Below are 16,665 nucleotides of genomic sequence, written 5' to 3' on the forward strand. Positions count from 1 at the left end.
TGAGGCCCGTCAAAGAGTTCACCTCCTCTATGCAAACTCTTTTCAAGAAAAGAAGAGGAAGAGGAAGAAGGAGAAGGAACGAGAAGGAGGAGGGGAGGAGGAGGGCAACCCTTCCTTAGTTCTGAGCGTAACTGGGACTCTCTTTTCTCTGACTCTCTTGGTTCAGACTAGGTGGCTTATAATTCTCTACCATTTTGCATTTAATCATTTCAGAGCTTTTCCCATGGGTTCCCAGACACGATATGATCCCTCTGGGGAGCTTCATTCCCCCACCTATATGAGACGTAGAGGAGCCCTTTTAGAAGTCCTGGGGTTGGGCAGGATACGTCCATGGATTTGATGGTTCCACATCTGCACTTTCCACCTGCCCTGCACCGCACCCCTCAGCTCCTGGCACTGGACTGGTGTGTCCTGCTCACACCCCACCCCTCTCTCCCTGTTCAATTGTTCTCAGTATTTGTATTTTCTTTGTGCCATTTGCTTTTTCTCTCCTCTGCCAGCCTCTGGATGGAAATCAAACAGAGAGGAATTCCCTTGGTTACATCTATTCAAAAAGAAAACTATTCTCTCTGCTTCTGACCTGCACTGCTGTCCGCTGCTGGTCGTAAGGGCACTGATAGACCTGGAAGACCGCAGGGGCTGTTTGACCGTCCGACTTAGTCAGACAAGCTCAAGCAGTTTTAATCTTTGGTACATTTTATTGCTTTCCAACGCTTTATAAAATTAGAGCCATCCTGCTTGACTGATTATCTGCTGCTCATTCCGTTAGCATCTCTAAAGCTGGGATGCAACTTACTTAATTGAAGGTAGGCTCTTCCAGAGAGGGCTGCAGTCATTTCTGTTCGGCACCTGGGTACCACTTCAGTCTCCGCTTTGGGGTGGTTTTTTGAACTGTGTGGATAGTGTGAAGTCAAACCACAAGCCTGTATGAGGAGGGGCTTGTGGTTCAAATCCTCACAGATTTTCCTCCACTCGGAGCCTGGGAGAACATGAAGACTCCTTGCTGTTCCCACCACAAGGCAGGGTTACTGCTTGTCACCGGTACACCGAGCCCTCTGGTGACTCTAAGAGACTCTCTCTGTGGGTTTATTGTCGTTCTCGGGGTTAATAATGTTTATCTTACAGTTCCTGATAGCACTGATATGAAAAACATGGCTTGTGGTTTCTCTATGAACCAAGATTCCCTGTCCTCTGGCCATCCGGGGAGGAGGACAGTAACTCTGTTAGTGAACCCCAGTGTGGCCGTGGTCATGGAGAATTCTGTGCTGTGGACCCCAGCACACGGGCCTGCAGGCCTGAAGGGGCAGCGTCAGGCAGCCCAGGGGCTCTGAGTCTCCCCAGCACACGTGGGCCGGGTGGCTAGGAGCGAGTCTCACCAGACAAGACATACAGGGGCCAGCCAGACAGCGAGGCTGGGGATGAGAGTCTAGAAATCCTGGAGACTGAGGTGGCTCAGGATGAGTGGGAAGAGAAGTCCCATGTGTTGGCTGCATTCTTGAAAGGGAGCGGAAAGTAGAGACTTAGCGCAGCTCAGGTGAGGGGGTTTGCCCAGGGCACTGAGAAAGCTCTGGGTGTGCACCTCAGTAGCCACGCTATCGTCAGCCCAGTGGTGACCCAGCACCTCCTGCTTTCTCTTCTCCTTCTTGGCTTCCAGAGTCATAACCTGCCCCTGGAAATGGCGCACAGCCCAGCTCTCCAGAGCAAGAAGCTGACTGCCAGGTCAGTTAGTCACTGTGAGCGCAGAGCATCCCAACTGCGCAGGGTTCCACACCCTGCCACCCCGAGGGCCAGTGGCCGGCCCACAGAATGGCTGCTTGGACTTTGGCACCAATTTCTGATGGCTCAATTGGTACAGAATCCTCCTGCAATGCAGGAGACCCCGGTTCGATTCCTGGGTCAGGAAGATCCCCTGGAGAAGGGATAGGCTACCCACTCCAGTATTCTGGCCTGGAGAATTCCATGTACTCTCTAGTCCACGGGGTCGCAAAGAGCTGGACAGGCTGCGTGGCTTTCAGCCGTTTAGAAAGGGGCTCAGCACCAGCGCACCCTTCATAGCGTGCTCTGTCCTCGCTCAGCCATCGTCTTTTCAGAAGGAGGTCTCCTTTCCTCCACGGAGCGTGGGCCCAGGCGCACATCATCATGGACACACAGAAGCCTGTGGGACAGAGTTTCTCCCACTTGGTAGACTGTCTTTCCTCCTGGCTGGGAGATCAGCACGGTCGTGGGCTCGGAGCTGTCTGCGGGGACATAAAGCAGACTTGGTAACGACTGCTGCGTGCTCTTGGTCCACAGCAAGGCTGGGATGCTGCCTAAGTTGCCAGATGCTGCTGGTTCTCCCTGAAGATGTGCTTAGAGCCCTGGGGGATGGTCTGACTGGGGCCCCAGCTCCCACATCCCCTTCCTTCCCAGCTCCAGGCACGTGGCAGACCAGGCAACAACCTAAAGGCTGGCTGAGCTCTGAGTCCTATTTCATCTGCTAGGGGCCTTGGCTCCTAGGGACTCGTCTTCTCTTTGCAACCTAGAAACCCAGTGTGAAGAACAACTCTGTGTGTGTGTGTGTGTGTGTGTAGGGACTCGTCTTCTCTTTGCAACCTAGAAACCCAGTGTGAAGAACAACTGTGTGTGTGTGTGTGTGTGTGTAGGGACTCGTCTTCTCTTTGCAACCTAGAAACCCAGTGTGAAGAACAACTGTGTGTGTGTGTGTGTGTGTGTGTGTGTGTGTGTGTGAATAGCAGCATAGCTTGCTCTTTGCTCCTGGTATCAGCATGTTCCCTTATCCTGCAATTTCTGGTTTTATCTTGTCTTGTGTTTCTAAAAGGCTCTGGAGGAACTGCATGTTCAGAGCACAAGTCTGGCTTTTACTTCTCCTGTCAGAGCCACTTCTATTAATATAAAACCTTCAGGCCCTTGAATGTATCTGCTTGTTGGCCGTGCCAAGATGGATTAAAAGATGGCTTTGGAGGAGCTCATTACTTTCCTTTGCTCTCACGTGTTGCGCAGGCAGAATGGGCCTTGTCTTCCCTGGGCCATGTCCCTGAGAAGTAATACATCCACCTTGTTTGCCTACTGAGGCTCTCAGAGCAGACACTGGGGTGTATGTGGAGTCCAAGGCAGTGTGCCTGTCCCTGGGGAAGTAAGGCCAGGGCACAGGACACAGACCTCCCCACTTCTCTTTGCTCCATGTGTCCAAGCTGCACCCCCACAGCCCTCAGACCTCACTGGTTACAGCCCCAGAGTCGGCTCACGAACATGAATGTGTGGAGGGGAGAATGCAAGCTGCTCCAGGAAGCCCTTGCTCTGTCAGCTGGGAAAGGCTGGGTGCAGCTGGGGTCCCTAAATAAATACAGGGTCCAGAGTGGAAAAGAGGAGCCCCTGGGGCCCAAGTGTCCACAGCGGCGAAGCACACGGAGTGGAGATGCTGCCCCGTCTTCTCTGCTGCTCGACGGTGTCCCGGCCTCTCTCCCCGACCTTTCCTGGGCAGGACCCAGGGCTCAGTGCCTCAGCGGGCCCTGTGGTCTGAGACTGTGTAACACTGGATTCCCTAGGTTCTGGGTCTTTGCATCTGCTGTGTTTTCATTGATGAGAAATAAAAGTGGGTGTCCTTGGCCAGAGGGACCTGGAGCACTGGCCAGCAGATTTTTTGGCCCCACTTTCTTTACTGCTGGCTCGTTCTCTCCCTTCAATTCCCAGGAAGTAAGAAGAAATGAGAATTGGGAAAACTTTGCTGAGAGCATCTTTGATCTGTGGCTGAGAAAGGGACTGAGGTGGCACAGGCTTGTGGCGCCACCTAGGGGAAGGAGTGTTCTTGGGCTCACTGCTGGTGCAAGTGAGCCCACATTGCAAATCAACCCAGTTTCTGAAAATGTGGGATTCACTTAAAGAATCAAAAATGAGATGGAGAGAAAGGAAAAGGAGTCATTGTTCACTTATAAAAATGTTTTCAACAATTTCTCAATTACAAAGGAATTCTCTTTAGGTTAGAGTACCTTTAAAAATGTATGCTCCCATACTTCATTTTAAGTTATTCAACTTAGTAGTTCAATCCAGTCACTCAGTCATGTCTGACTCTTTGCAACCCCATGGACTGCAGCACACCAGGCTTCCCTGTCCATCACCAACTCCTGGAGCTTGCTCTAACTCATGTCCATTGAGTCAGTTATGCCATCCAACCATCTCACCCTCTGTCATCCCCTTCTCCTCCCCTCAATCTTTCCCAACATCAGGGTCTTTTTAAATGAGTCAGCTCTTTGCATCAGGTGGCCAAAGTATTGGAGTTTCAGCTTCAACATCAGTCCTTCCAATGAATATTCAGGACTGATTTCTTTTAGGATGGACTGGTTGGATCTCCTTGCAGTCCAAGGGACTCTCCAGAGTCTTCTCCAACACCACAGTTCAAAAGCATCAATTCTTTGGCGCTCAGTTTTCATTATAGTCCAACTCTCACATCCATACATGATTACTGGAAAAACCATAGCCTTGACTAGATGAACCTTTGTTGGCAAAGTAATAAATGTCTCTGCTTTTTAATATGCTGTCTAGACTGGTCATAACTTTTCTTCCAAGGAGTAAGCATCTTTTAATTTCATGGCTGCAGTCACCATCTGCAGTGATTTTAGAGCCCCCAAAAATAAAGTCAGTCACTGTTTCCACTGTTTCCCATCTATTTGCCATGAAGTGATGGAACCAGACACCATGATCTTAGTTTTCTGAATGTTGAGCTTTAAGCCAACTTTTTCACTCTCCTCTTTCCCTTTCATCAAGAGGCTTTTTAGTTCCTCTTCACTTTCTGCCATAAGGGTGGTGTCATCTGCATATCTGAGGTTATTACTTCTCCTGGCAATCTTGATTCCAGCTTGTGCTTCATCCAGTCTAGCATTTCTCATGATGTACTATGCATATAGGTTAAATAAGCAGGATGACAATATACAGCCTTGATGTACTCCTTTTCCTATTTGGAACCAGTCTATTATTCTATGTCCAGTTCTTCATGACCTGCATACAGATTTCTCAAGAGGCAGGTCAGGTATTCCCATCTCTTTCAGAATTTTCCATAGTTTATTGTGATCCACACAGCCAAAGGCTTTGGCATAGTCAAGAAAGCAGAAATAGATGTTTTTCTGGAACTCTCTCGCTTTTTTGATGATCCAGCAGATGTTGGCAATTTGATCTCTAGTTCCTCTGCCTTTTCTAAAACCAGCTTGAACATCTGGAAGTTCACGGTTCACGTATTGCTGTAGCCTGGCTTGGAGAATTTTGAACATGACTTTACTAGCGTGTGAGATGAGTGCAATTGTGTGGTAGTTTGAGCATTCTTTGGCATCGCCTTTCTTTGGGATTGGAATGAAAACTGATCTTTTCCAGTCCTGTGGCCACTGCTGAGTTTTCCAAACTTGCTGGCATATTGAGTGCAGCACTTTCACAGCATCATCTTTTAGGATTTGAAATAGCTCAACTGGAATTCTATCACCTCCACTAATTTTGTTCATAGCAATGCTTCCTAAGGCCCACTTGACTTCACATTCCAGGATGTCTGGCTCCAGGTGAGTGATCACACCATCGTGATTATCTGGGTCATGAAGATCTTTTTTGTATAGTTCTTCTGTGTATTCTTGCCACCTCTTCTTAATATCTTCTGCTTCTGTTAGGTCCATACCATTTCTGTCCTTTATCGAACACATCTTTGCATGAAATGTTCCCTTGGTATCTCTCATTTTCTTGAAGAGATCTCTAGTCTTTCCCATTCTATTGTTTTCCTCTATTTCTTTGCATTGATCACTGAGGAAGGCTTTCTTATCTCTCCTTGCTATTCTTTGGAACTCTGCATTCAAATGGGAACATCTTTCCTTTTATCTTTGCTTTTCACTTCTCTTATTTTCACAGCTATTTGTAAGGCCTCCTCAGCCATTTTGCCTTTTTGCACTTCTTTTTCTTGGGGATGGTCTTGATCCCTGTCTCCTGTACAGTGTCGCGAACCTCTGTCCATAGTTCTTCAGGCACTCTGTCTCTCAGATCTAAGCCCTTAAATCTATTTCTCACTTCCACTGTATAATCGTAAGAGATTTGATTTGGGTCATACCTGAATGATCTAGTGGTTTTCTCAATGCAAAAAGGTGATAAGAATTAATGAGATATTATCTATATGAGTAAAACTAATAATACAAAGGTTTGGCAAGCTGGCTAGACACATAATACCCCACAACTGTTCTTTAGCTATATCCAAATAGAAAATAAAATACAAAAAAAAAAATCTCATAAACCTACACAAGACCTTCATGGGAGAAAGCGATAAACGTTTGCACTTTACAGGTGGATTGAGGGTTAAAGCAGAATTTTTCAATGGCAGCTCTCTTGATACTTTGGGCTTGATAATTTTGTTGTGGGAACTTCCTATGTGTTGCAAGATGTTTAGTTAGCAGCAGCCCTGGCCTCTATCCACTAGATGCTGGTAGCACCCCTCCCCAGTCATGACAACCAACAGGTTTCCAGATACCGCCACATGTCCCCCGGGGAGGTATGTGCAGGACAGCACATAATTTAGATAAACTGGGAAAGCTGAAGAAGGGGGGATGAAATCCAGGCAAAACTTTGGTTTCTTCAGTTAGTGGCTTTGTTAAATTTCATTAACTCATTGATTTATAGTAGCTATGTTCTACTGACTCTGTTTCCCCATTTTAGTTAGCTAGTGTAATAGACATTAATGACAACATTCCTTTCTGACTGCTTGGAAGTGCTGGTGAGGTGGATGAGAAGGGGCATAGTGTGCCTTCTTCTGAGACTTGACTTGTAGCCTTTCTCAACCCCACATATTGTCATTTACAGATCTGGCCCTTAAAATGAACCCAAATCTTCCTTAAGGAAGCTATGCTCCCATTCTAATGTATTTGAAGAGTTATAATACATAATTAGCACTGTCTGTATTCAAGGGAAAAATCAAGCTAATATGATATCATTTATTAACATCAAGACTAAATTCGGTAATTTTGCTCCCTTGGGCATTTATCTCATAATGAATTATGAACATCACTTAACATACAAATTGAACTGGTTTCCAAAATATTTTTATTTTGGAAATATATTTATATTTGGAAAAATATATTTATTTATATATAATATAATATATATATTTTATATATTTAATATATTTATAAATATTTGTATATATTTATTAATTATATATTATATTATTATATAAATATATATTTATAATATATAAATATATTTATTTCCAAAATATTTTAAAAAAATATAAGCCAGCTCAACAACAATAAAAAATAATTCAATTTAAAAAATGAGAAAAGGACTTAAAATAGGTGTTTCTCCAAAAAGGATATGAATGGCCAACAAGTACAGGAAAAGATGCTCAATATCACTAATAATCGGAAAAGCAACTCAAACCACTGTGAGATATCACCTTACATTCATTAAGATGGCTATTATAATAAACAAACAGAAAACAGCAATTATTGGTGAGGACGTGGAAAAATTTAAACCCTTGTGCTTTAATGGTGGGAGCATAAAATGGTACAGCTGCTATGGAAAACAGTGTAGCAATCCCCTGAAATCTTAAAAACAGAACTGTCCAATGACTCAGGAATTACAGCAAGACCATACCTGTGCACTGTTTGTGTGTCTTTAGCTGCTCAGTCATGTCCAACTCTTTGTGACCCCACGAACTGCAGCCTGCCAGGGGCCTCTGTCCATGGGGATTCGCCAGGTAAGAATACTGGAGAGCGTTGCCATGCCCTCCTCCAGGGGATCTTCCTGACTGAGGGATCGAGCCCAGATCTTCTGCACTGCAGGCATATTCTTTACCGTCTGGTCCACCAGGGAAGTCCCAGAATACTGGAGTGGGTAGTCATGCCCTTCTCCAGGGGATCTTCCTGACCCAGGAATCAAACCAGGGTCTCCTGCATTACAGGTAGATTCTTTCCAGCTGAACCAGGGAAGCTCACTGTGTTTAGAGCAGCTTTATTCACAATAGCCAAGAGGTGGCTTCCTTTGTGGCTCAGCTGGTAAAGAATCTGCCTACCATGTTTGATCCCTGGGTTGGGAAGATCCCCTGGAGAAGGGAAGGCTACCCACTCCAGTATTCTGACCTGGAGAATTCTATGGACTGTGTAGGCCATGGAGTCTCAAAGAGTTGGACACAACTGAGCAATTTTCACTTTCACTTTCAAGAGGTGGCAGCAATCTACCTGCCATCAATGGATGAGAGAAAACAAAATGTAGTATAACAGAATATTATATAATGGAATATTATTCAGCCTTGAAAAAGAATAAAATTCTGATACATGCTACAACATGCATGATTCTTGAGAATATTACACTAAGTGCAATAAGCCAGGCACAAAAGGACAAATTCTGTATGATTCCACTTATATGGGGCTTTCCTGGTGGCTCAGACAGTAAACAACCTGCCATACAGTGTGGGAGACCTGGGCTCAATCCCTGGGTTGGGAAGATCCCCGGAGGAGGGCATGGCAACCCACTCTAGTATTCTTGCCTGGAGAATCCCCACGGACAGAGGAGCCTGGTGGGCCACAGTCCGTGGGGTCGCCAAGAATGGGACATGACTGAGCAACTAAGCAGCACTTATATGAGGTGCCTACTGGAGTCAAATTCACAGGGACAAAAAGCAGAATGGCGGTTGCCAAGGGCTGGAGAGAGGACAGAACAGGGAGCTGTTGTTTAGCGGGTGTGGAGTTCCGGTTCTACAAGATGAAAAGAGCTCTGGAGATGGACGGATGGCAGTGATGGCCACACAGCAATGTGAATGTATTTAATGCCACTGAACTGTATGCTTAAAAACGATTAAGATGGTAAATTTTATGTTATATGCATTTTACCTCAATTAAAACTTTAGAAAAATACAAGAAATGACAGGAAAGGATTAGCTGAAGTTAAGGCAGTATTTATTCAATTTCCCTGCAATCATATTATTTAAGGCATAAGAGATGGTTATTTGGCAAGAATACAATTCCCTTTAAAGCCTATGCTAGTTGGATTTCAGTTCAGAAATGCTGCATATGTGGTACAAATTTGAGAGTATTTATTCTGGCATGGGCTCTTGTTAATGATAAATGGGTCTTTGCTTCACCATCCCTTGCCCAAACCCAGTCACTCTCAGTGCAGAGCACGGCTGGTTTGGCATCTGCTCTGAAGGTCACCTGGTTTACTGTGGCTTGGTCAAGTCATGTGAGCATGGACCAGGGCAGGCTGCCTGGTCTCTTCAGGCTGTGTTCTCAATAATGACCGCAATTCCTTGGCCACCTCCAATGCAGGCTGATCCTACGGCGTATTTTCCACCCTGACGCCTGAGAGAGAAAGCAGTGGCTGAAAACTACTTGAATAAAGAATGTACGGAATTAGATAATCAATTAAATAGAATTTATAATGGTCACATTTGCAATATTCATTCTCATTCAGCTCATCAGCTCAATGTTGCCTCCAGTCCTCAATATTGGGGAAAAGAGGAGAAAGAATTTGGAAAGCTGAGCATTCTTATTTTAAAAAGTGTAGTAACACAGAAGATAGAGGTAGAAACAAACATAAAATAGGAGGTAACTGGGATGGGCTGGAAGTTGAAGAAGATGGAGTAAATATTAATATTCAGCCTCCTTGGTTTATCTGTTTTAGATTTTTACAGACCTTAGAATAAGTATAATTACTGAAGTTTGTCTGTATGAAAGGTCAGATAGTTTAGAAACATTTCATGTCCCTTTCATAAAAATTAAGACTCCTTTAAAGTACCATCCACTCTAATCCTTCAGTCCTGATAGAATGACCTTGAGAAATCATCCAGGAATTATTTTTTGTGCAATCAATCATTCATTTCAACCCAATTATTAAGTGAAACAGGAGTCCTATTTACCCTGATGTCACAGGGAGCCAGAGTGATTTTCAAGCCTGGCATACTTGGTTTTGTTTGCAATTTTCCTAAGAACAGAACAAAATGGTCCAAAAAACACAGTACAGAAGAAGCTCTTCTGTTAAAACTGCAAAGTATCAAAGGCACAGAAGGCTCCTCCTGGAACCCTGGAAACAGTGAAGGAAAAACTTAGACCCCAATTGTCAGTTTGCTTAGATTTCTTAAATGACAGCATCTTGATCAGCACTTGTTTTCTGAAGTAATTGTGTCTTACTCCTGTAACTAGCACTAGAATGCAAGTGCCCTGAGACACAGGGCCTCATTATGGACTCCCTGCCGTGCACCCGCACCAGGGACGGGGCCACATGAACACTGGGCCCTCAGTGAACACGTGCCGAGTGGCTGCGCTGCACACGCGGGGAAGAGCAAGTGTCACAAGAGCAGAGGCACCAACAAATCAACCGAGTCATCAGCAAGGTCTGTGAAAAAGGGGGGCTCAAACCCCTGGGAGAAAGGCAGGGCTGTGAGGGAGAATGGAAAGTGCTGGATTGTTCTGCAGAAACCCAAGTTTATGCATTTACACAAAAGTCAGCAAATCTGAAAAGCAACAATCTCTAGCACGTACCTTAATTCATGAACCAGATGTGCAGTAATTCTTGACCCAGATCCTGCTAATGGGTGACCCAAAGCAATGGCCCCTCCATTCACATTGGTCTTACTTGGGTCAAGATTCAAACTCTTTTCAACTGCCAAATACTGAGGAGCAAAAGCTTCATTCACCTTTAAAACAATCAAAGCACTTAATAAAAATCCTTATTCACAAACTTATTTTTAACTGAGAATTGTCCAGTCCTATTGATGGCTAACTTTCCTGTTTTTTCCCTACTTAAATTACCTTGCAAGGTTACTTTATCTTCAATCATTCTTCATAAAGATAACAGGTCTGAAAATGAATGTATTTACTAAGCGATACTTTTTAAGTGTTAACGCATCCCTTAGAGCAGCGGTCCCCAACCTTTTTGGCACCAGGGACCAGTTTCATGGACTGGAGGTGGGGGTGGGGATGGTTTTGGGATGATTCAAGTGCATTACCATTTATTGTGCACTTTACTTCTAGTATTATTACATCAGCTCCACCACAGATCATTCAGCATTAGATCCTGGAGGTTGGGGACCTCTGCCTTAAAGGAATCCTCAGTGATATTATACATGGATCCTGGACTAGAAGCAACGGGGTACTATAGAAAATCCATAGGTTCTAGAGCCAGATAGATAGTTCAAATCTTGGCTGTACGCATTTTCTTTAAATTCTCTTGACACTCAACTTTCTTCACTGGTAAAATGTGACTGTTGTATAAGAGTTATTGTTAACATTAAATGAAATCATGGGTATTAGTGTTTAGTGTATCATCTGACACAAGCAAATATTCAATAAATAGTTCCTCTTATTATTACTACTAACCCATATTACTAGCCATACTTCCAAGAAGAAACTGACAGACAATAAAGAATAAACCCTCAGAGCCAGACACCTGAGAGGAATAGTTACCATGTTGAAACATGGCCAGAACTAAAAAGTATCATGCTGTTGTATTACACTTAACAAGGCTGGCTAGGAGCATTACCTTATTTCATGTATAGAGAATTATATTTTCATATGATCTTAGCAGGGAAATTTATAGAGAAGGATACTGATTTTTAAAAAGGCAGCTTTTCCAGGACTGGGATAAAAATCCACCCTTGTGTTCCTTCCCTACTATATTTTGTGCTCTCCCGAGATGGTGCTTTACTTGTCCTTAGACCCAACATTTATTTTTCCATTTTATATAGTCATGAGGTACTGAGTGACCTAGAGTATGTTGTGAAACTAGACTTTTGAACCCAGGAAAAACTACCTCATGATCATCAAAAGTCTCAATCACATCAGGGTATGGAAAGGTATGTCCTTGAGTGTTTACACATCCATAAATGCTGATGAACATCTCTACAGAGATGACATATTTCAAAAGGTTTAAGTGTGAAATCTGAAGTCAGAAATTCAGTGGTACTTATTTGCTAATGCAAATGTGGTAATTAAGCAACTTAATTACCTAAAATGTTCAAATACTTCCCAAATGCCGAATGTACATAATCCGTCTTTAAGCATGTTCTTAATCCTTTCTTTTAATTGTACTAAACATTTAAGATGCTTTTGTTCTAAACTAACGTTAAAGAAATCACTCTCCCAATAAATCTAAGTTTCCAGCGAAAAAAATTATGACAGATGCATTCCAAATCAATCCACAACTGTGGTGTAAAAGCCAAACCTAAGTTTTGGGGTTGGGGGTGGGGGTGGCTGTTAACTTGGCAGAAGTGCAAGAAACTTAGATTTGGGATTAGATTATTGTTTTTCTATTAGGTCAATTTTTTTAACCTGTATTTTTCCAATTTAATCCATAAAATAAAGTTAGTTATTTATTTCTCATCCACCTTAACTAACATTCAATTCAGTTCAATGGGCACATTAATAGTCTAAAATGTATTAATAGTAGAATCTTACAAGGTCATAAAAAAGTACCCAAGAATTGTACTTTAGTAGAGGAAGAAAGGTTCTTTGAATTATTCAAATATAAACAAAGCATTTTAATAAAGTAGGGCCTGATTATATGTCAACACAGGCATACAATGAAAGTAATACTTGTTTAGATTCACATCATTTGGAAAGTTTAAAGGTACTAAAACAAAAAGACCTATAAAAATCAAACTAAAGCCATCTATGCTATAGAAGTTGATGGTTTATTCCATGTTGTGAAAAATGTAGAACACTTACTTCCACCAAATCCATATCCTTAAGACTCAGCCCTGTTTTCTTCAGTGCCCCACTGATAGCAGGGACAGGACCTATATAAGAACAAAAACCAATTTCATCTTGTAAATATCAAATTTCTCCGTTTTTACTAAATAGGTAAGTAAGGAGGAAATAATGCGGCAGTAACTAAAAATCTTGCTACCCTGACAGCACACAATATTAAATGATATGACAGTAAGAAACAGAAAATGGGACAAGGATGAAGAGCTATTTATGCAAATTGTAGACGAGAGACTTAACATGAAAAATTCTACCATAAATGACTTTAAGAGTTCAAACAGCCAAAGCAGTGAGGTTTTGTATAGACAGTTTATTAAAATATATTTTATTTTTTTTAACTTTAGTTTTTAAAAAACTTTTGGCCGCTCCGTGCAACTGGCACATGGATCTAAGTTCCCTACACAGGGATCAAAACCAGGCCGCAGCACTGAGAGCACCAAGTCCTAACTACTGGACTGCCAGGGAATTCCCATGTTGGTTCCTAACACCAAATGCCAACGCAAACTGAGTACTCTCCTGGAATACAAACCATATACATTCCCAGGAGACAAGTGACTGTGGCTACACTCTGAATTTTCAGGCCCATTTTGGACAAAAGGCAAGAAATAGCACTGGTATCTCCACATGGACACAGCAAGATAAAAAGCTACCAGGCACTTCAGGGAAAAGATAGCTAAAAGAAGGACATGTTTGTAACTCCAACAGGAGGCAGAGGTTTGAAATAAAACATAACTCTCATTGAAGAAATGCAAATCCACCTTAAAAAACTTTGGAAATAAACTCTAAGTCCCAGATTTCTGATGATCACTAATGATAGTTCAATTTTGTTGTTCACTCGTTAAGTTGTGTCTGCCTCTTTGTGACCCCATGGACTGTAGCACACCAGGCTTCTCCAACCTTCATTATTTCCTGGAGTTTGCTCAAATTCATGTCCACTGAGTTGGTAATGCTATCTAACCATCTCATCTTCTGCTGCTCCCTTCTCCTTCTGCACTCAGTCTTTCCCAGCATCAGGGTCTTTTCCACTGAGTCAGCTTTTCACATCAGGTGGCCAAGGTATTGGAGCTTATTTTTAATATTGCTCATAATTTTAAGTAAATTGATATTTCTTTCCAAAATATAAAAAATCTGGCTAGGGATGATTATCTACTTCTCTATCTTCCCTTAGAGAATAAAACTTCCATAAACATCTAAAAAGAGAAATATGAGGTGTTTTGTTGAATTCAAATAGTCAAACATTTTATAACAAGCTTCACAAACATATGTAAATTGGTCTTCACAAGAAAAGCATAACACAATCTAACTATAATAATTTGGTCACCTAGTTAAAACGTTTCTTGGACAATTATCTGTTGATGGGTAGCGCTACCAATAAACACTTTTTGATTTAAAGCATCAGTTCTATATGGGCTACTGATTTAATACAGTATCTAATTCTGCATTCTCTTTGTATCTTTAAGACATGAAAATGGATGGATAGACAATAGCAGAGCGTTGATTATTTAGCATGGTCAGGGGATGCAGTACCCACAGGTGTGAAAACTACACACAACTAAAAGCTGAGGATGTAAAACCATTCTTCACACATCCCTGCCTTCATAATCATAGTCAGCATGACTAAATGTGTTAGTATTAACTTAGAATTGTTATAGTCAATTGTAACAATATGCTAGGCTACAAGCTAATTTTTAAAGGACTGTTTCCCTACCACTTTGCTATCTACTGGGCCTTAGGAAGGTATCGTAGTTTTGCTGGGAAAAGGACACTATTTCTAGTAATGGCTCCTACCACTAATAGCTATGTAACCTCGGGTGCCTTTGGTGGTGATAAGCTTCTCATCCAAAGTGCTTTGAGCTGGTTTTAGCCCGTTTCTTTTAAAGCTTATCTTTCTACAAATGAAGCCCAATAACAGGTAAAGCTAGAGCTGTCCCAGTCGAACAGGCTCAAAGTTCCACCTACCCACCCTCTACCACTGCCACTCATGGGGAGTTCCAGGGAGCACTGCTTCTCCATAACTGTGTCCTTCCTTGGAGCCATTAATTGTGCTCTTAAATTCCTGGCTTTCCACCTTTTTCTGGATCTGCACCTCCTGGGCAGGGTTGAGCATTGCTATATGTTGAATAACTGCATAACTGGAGAACAACTATTCTTAGAATTTGGGTTGATGAATCAATCTCCACCAGATACTCAATAATCTACTCTCCCTTATTTATTCAGCTGGTGCACTTCATGCAGTTACCTTGTTTGGCCCCATACTACACCTGAGAGATGAGCTATTTAGGTGAGGGGGAGGACATCTTATGGTATGGGACAGAGCTCTGTCCCAATCCTGAGGAAAAACAGAATTCTTCCACAATGGCATTTATTATATACTACAGGGCATATATTCAGGCCCAAGAATAGGCGGAAGAAAAACTAAACTTTCTTGTTCACTGACAATGTCAATGTATCAGAAACTCTTAAGAGAGGTTAAACTGAAAACTGCAAAATAACTACTTATCTATATCAAATAAATATGGTTGATCATCAAAACCAGCTATACACTGAAAAAACCCCATATTTCAAGGTTCTACCTGGACCTACTAGACGAAACAAAATCTTGAGGTGGACTAGGGTTATGGTTAGATTTTGATCATCATTTGGGGCTGGGAACTACTGCCATAAATAACAAAATGATAAATGCCATACCAATACACAGATGTTTAATTTTTAAAGCTACCATTCATTTCTAAGACAAAAGTTGTACTTTGCTGACAGTAGGTAGCTGAAAGTAAGTTTTTAAAACCATAATAAAGAAAAAAACAAATGACTTTTAACAGATGGTTGCAAAGCTTGCAGTTCTGGTTGACATAATTTACAACACAGTGAAAAATGACAAGGTATGGACATGCCAGCTTTCTTTCTGAGGAATTCTGTACAGAGATAAATCTCTCAAGGACATGGCAACGAACATGGCTGGTATTAATTTAGTCCCAAATCAACATAAGTGATTTTTATCTGAGTAGCACCTAGAGGCTTACACTGAAGGGTTTCTGAGAAGGCAGGCTGGAAACAGGTGATCTCCCTTTTAATCTTAGGACCTACTTCAAAAACCAATTTAGTTAGTCAAAAAAGGCCTAACTAAGTATATAGGAAAATCTTTGGCTCATCAAAAATCTCAATCTATAACCTAGGGCAGGCTTTTTCTTGGGGTATGAAGGTATAGGTGGGATAGATCAAAGCCAATTTTATTTTTGTGAGGCACATAATTGGCTCCCTGTCTCCCCAGAGAATGATGCAGGAACTATTAAAATTCAGCATTATCTACAGTTCCTAAGAGTGTACCCAGCAAAAAAAGTTTTTTGTTTTCCTTCTAATTCATATTTTTGGAACCAAGACTATACATATTTGTAGGGAGTTTCAAATTTTCTCCTGCTAGTATTTTGCCAATTGAGATGCATTGTTTAGAATTTTTCATTTTCCTATTAAGTCATAGATAGGCCAGGTGCATTATTTCTTTGACTTCCTGAGGCAAAAGAGGGAAAAGAGCACTGGGACAAGAGATTTGGATTCACATCCCCATTTCATCACTTACTGCTTTTGAACTTTACAAGACCATCCCCCCAAGCCTCAATTTTTCTATTCACAAAATCTTACTTAGTAGGGTTGTGGGAAGATTAAATGAGCTACACGTAAAATCATGTGTAAAACACCCAGCGGGGTCCGTAACTTCTCTACTTCATCCCATGATTTCTCCCATCTCCCATTTTTGTCTGTCTTGTCATTACCTTGTAATGCTTCTCTGTTGTTTACTGTGTGTTAATTTTATATATCTTAAATGGACAACATCACACGATTACTGCCCACAAGAAGTTTACATGGTTTTGGTCTTCCCATTGTGCCAGGCATAGATTTTCATAAAGATGGGTTGTTTAAATGACTGATGACCAATTTCCTTTTCTCCAAAAGT

At 42.0% G+C, this 16,665-nt stretch overlaps 1 protein-coding gene across 4 annotated transcripts in view; it reads right to left on the minus strand.

The window, feature by feature from the left end:
• Positions 1-675: 675 nt before the first annotated feature.
• ACAA2 (acetyl-CoA acyltransferase 2) overlaps positions 676-16,665 on the minus strand; it is a 38,969-nt gene continuing 22,979 nt past the window's right edge. For 2 of the 4 annotated variants that reach the window (XM_043443868.1, XM_043443871.1), the window contains exons 8-10: positions 12,678-12,748; positions 10,494-10,648; positions 676-2,237 (exon numbers count right to left, since the gene is read on the minus strand). In XM_043443868.1, coding sequence (XP_043299803.1) covers positions 2,138-2,237; positions 10,494-10,648; positions 12,678-12,748 — 326 coding nt within the window. In that variant the 3' untranslated portion in view covers positions 676-2,137. Of the gene's footprint in view, positions 2,238-8,895; positions 9,315-9,863; positions 9,937-10,493; positions 10,649-12,677; positions 12,749-16,665 lie in introns of those variants that run through there. The other 2 variants (XM_043443869.1, XM_043443870.1) reach the window with 2 other exon arrangements.

The sequence above is a fragment of the Cervus canadensis genome, chromosome 23, assembly GCF_019320065.1.
Source record: "Cervus canadensis isolate Bull #8, Minnesota chromosome 23, ASM1932006v1, whole genome shotgun sequence".
Classification (NCBI taxonomy): Eukaryota; Metazoa; Chordata; class Mammalia; order Artiodactyla; family Cervidae; genus Cervus; species Cervus canadensis.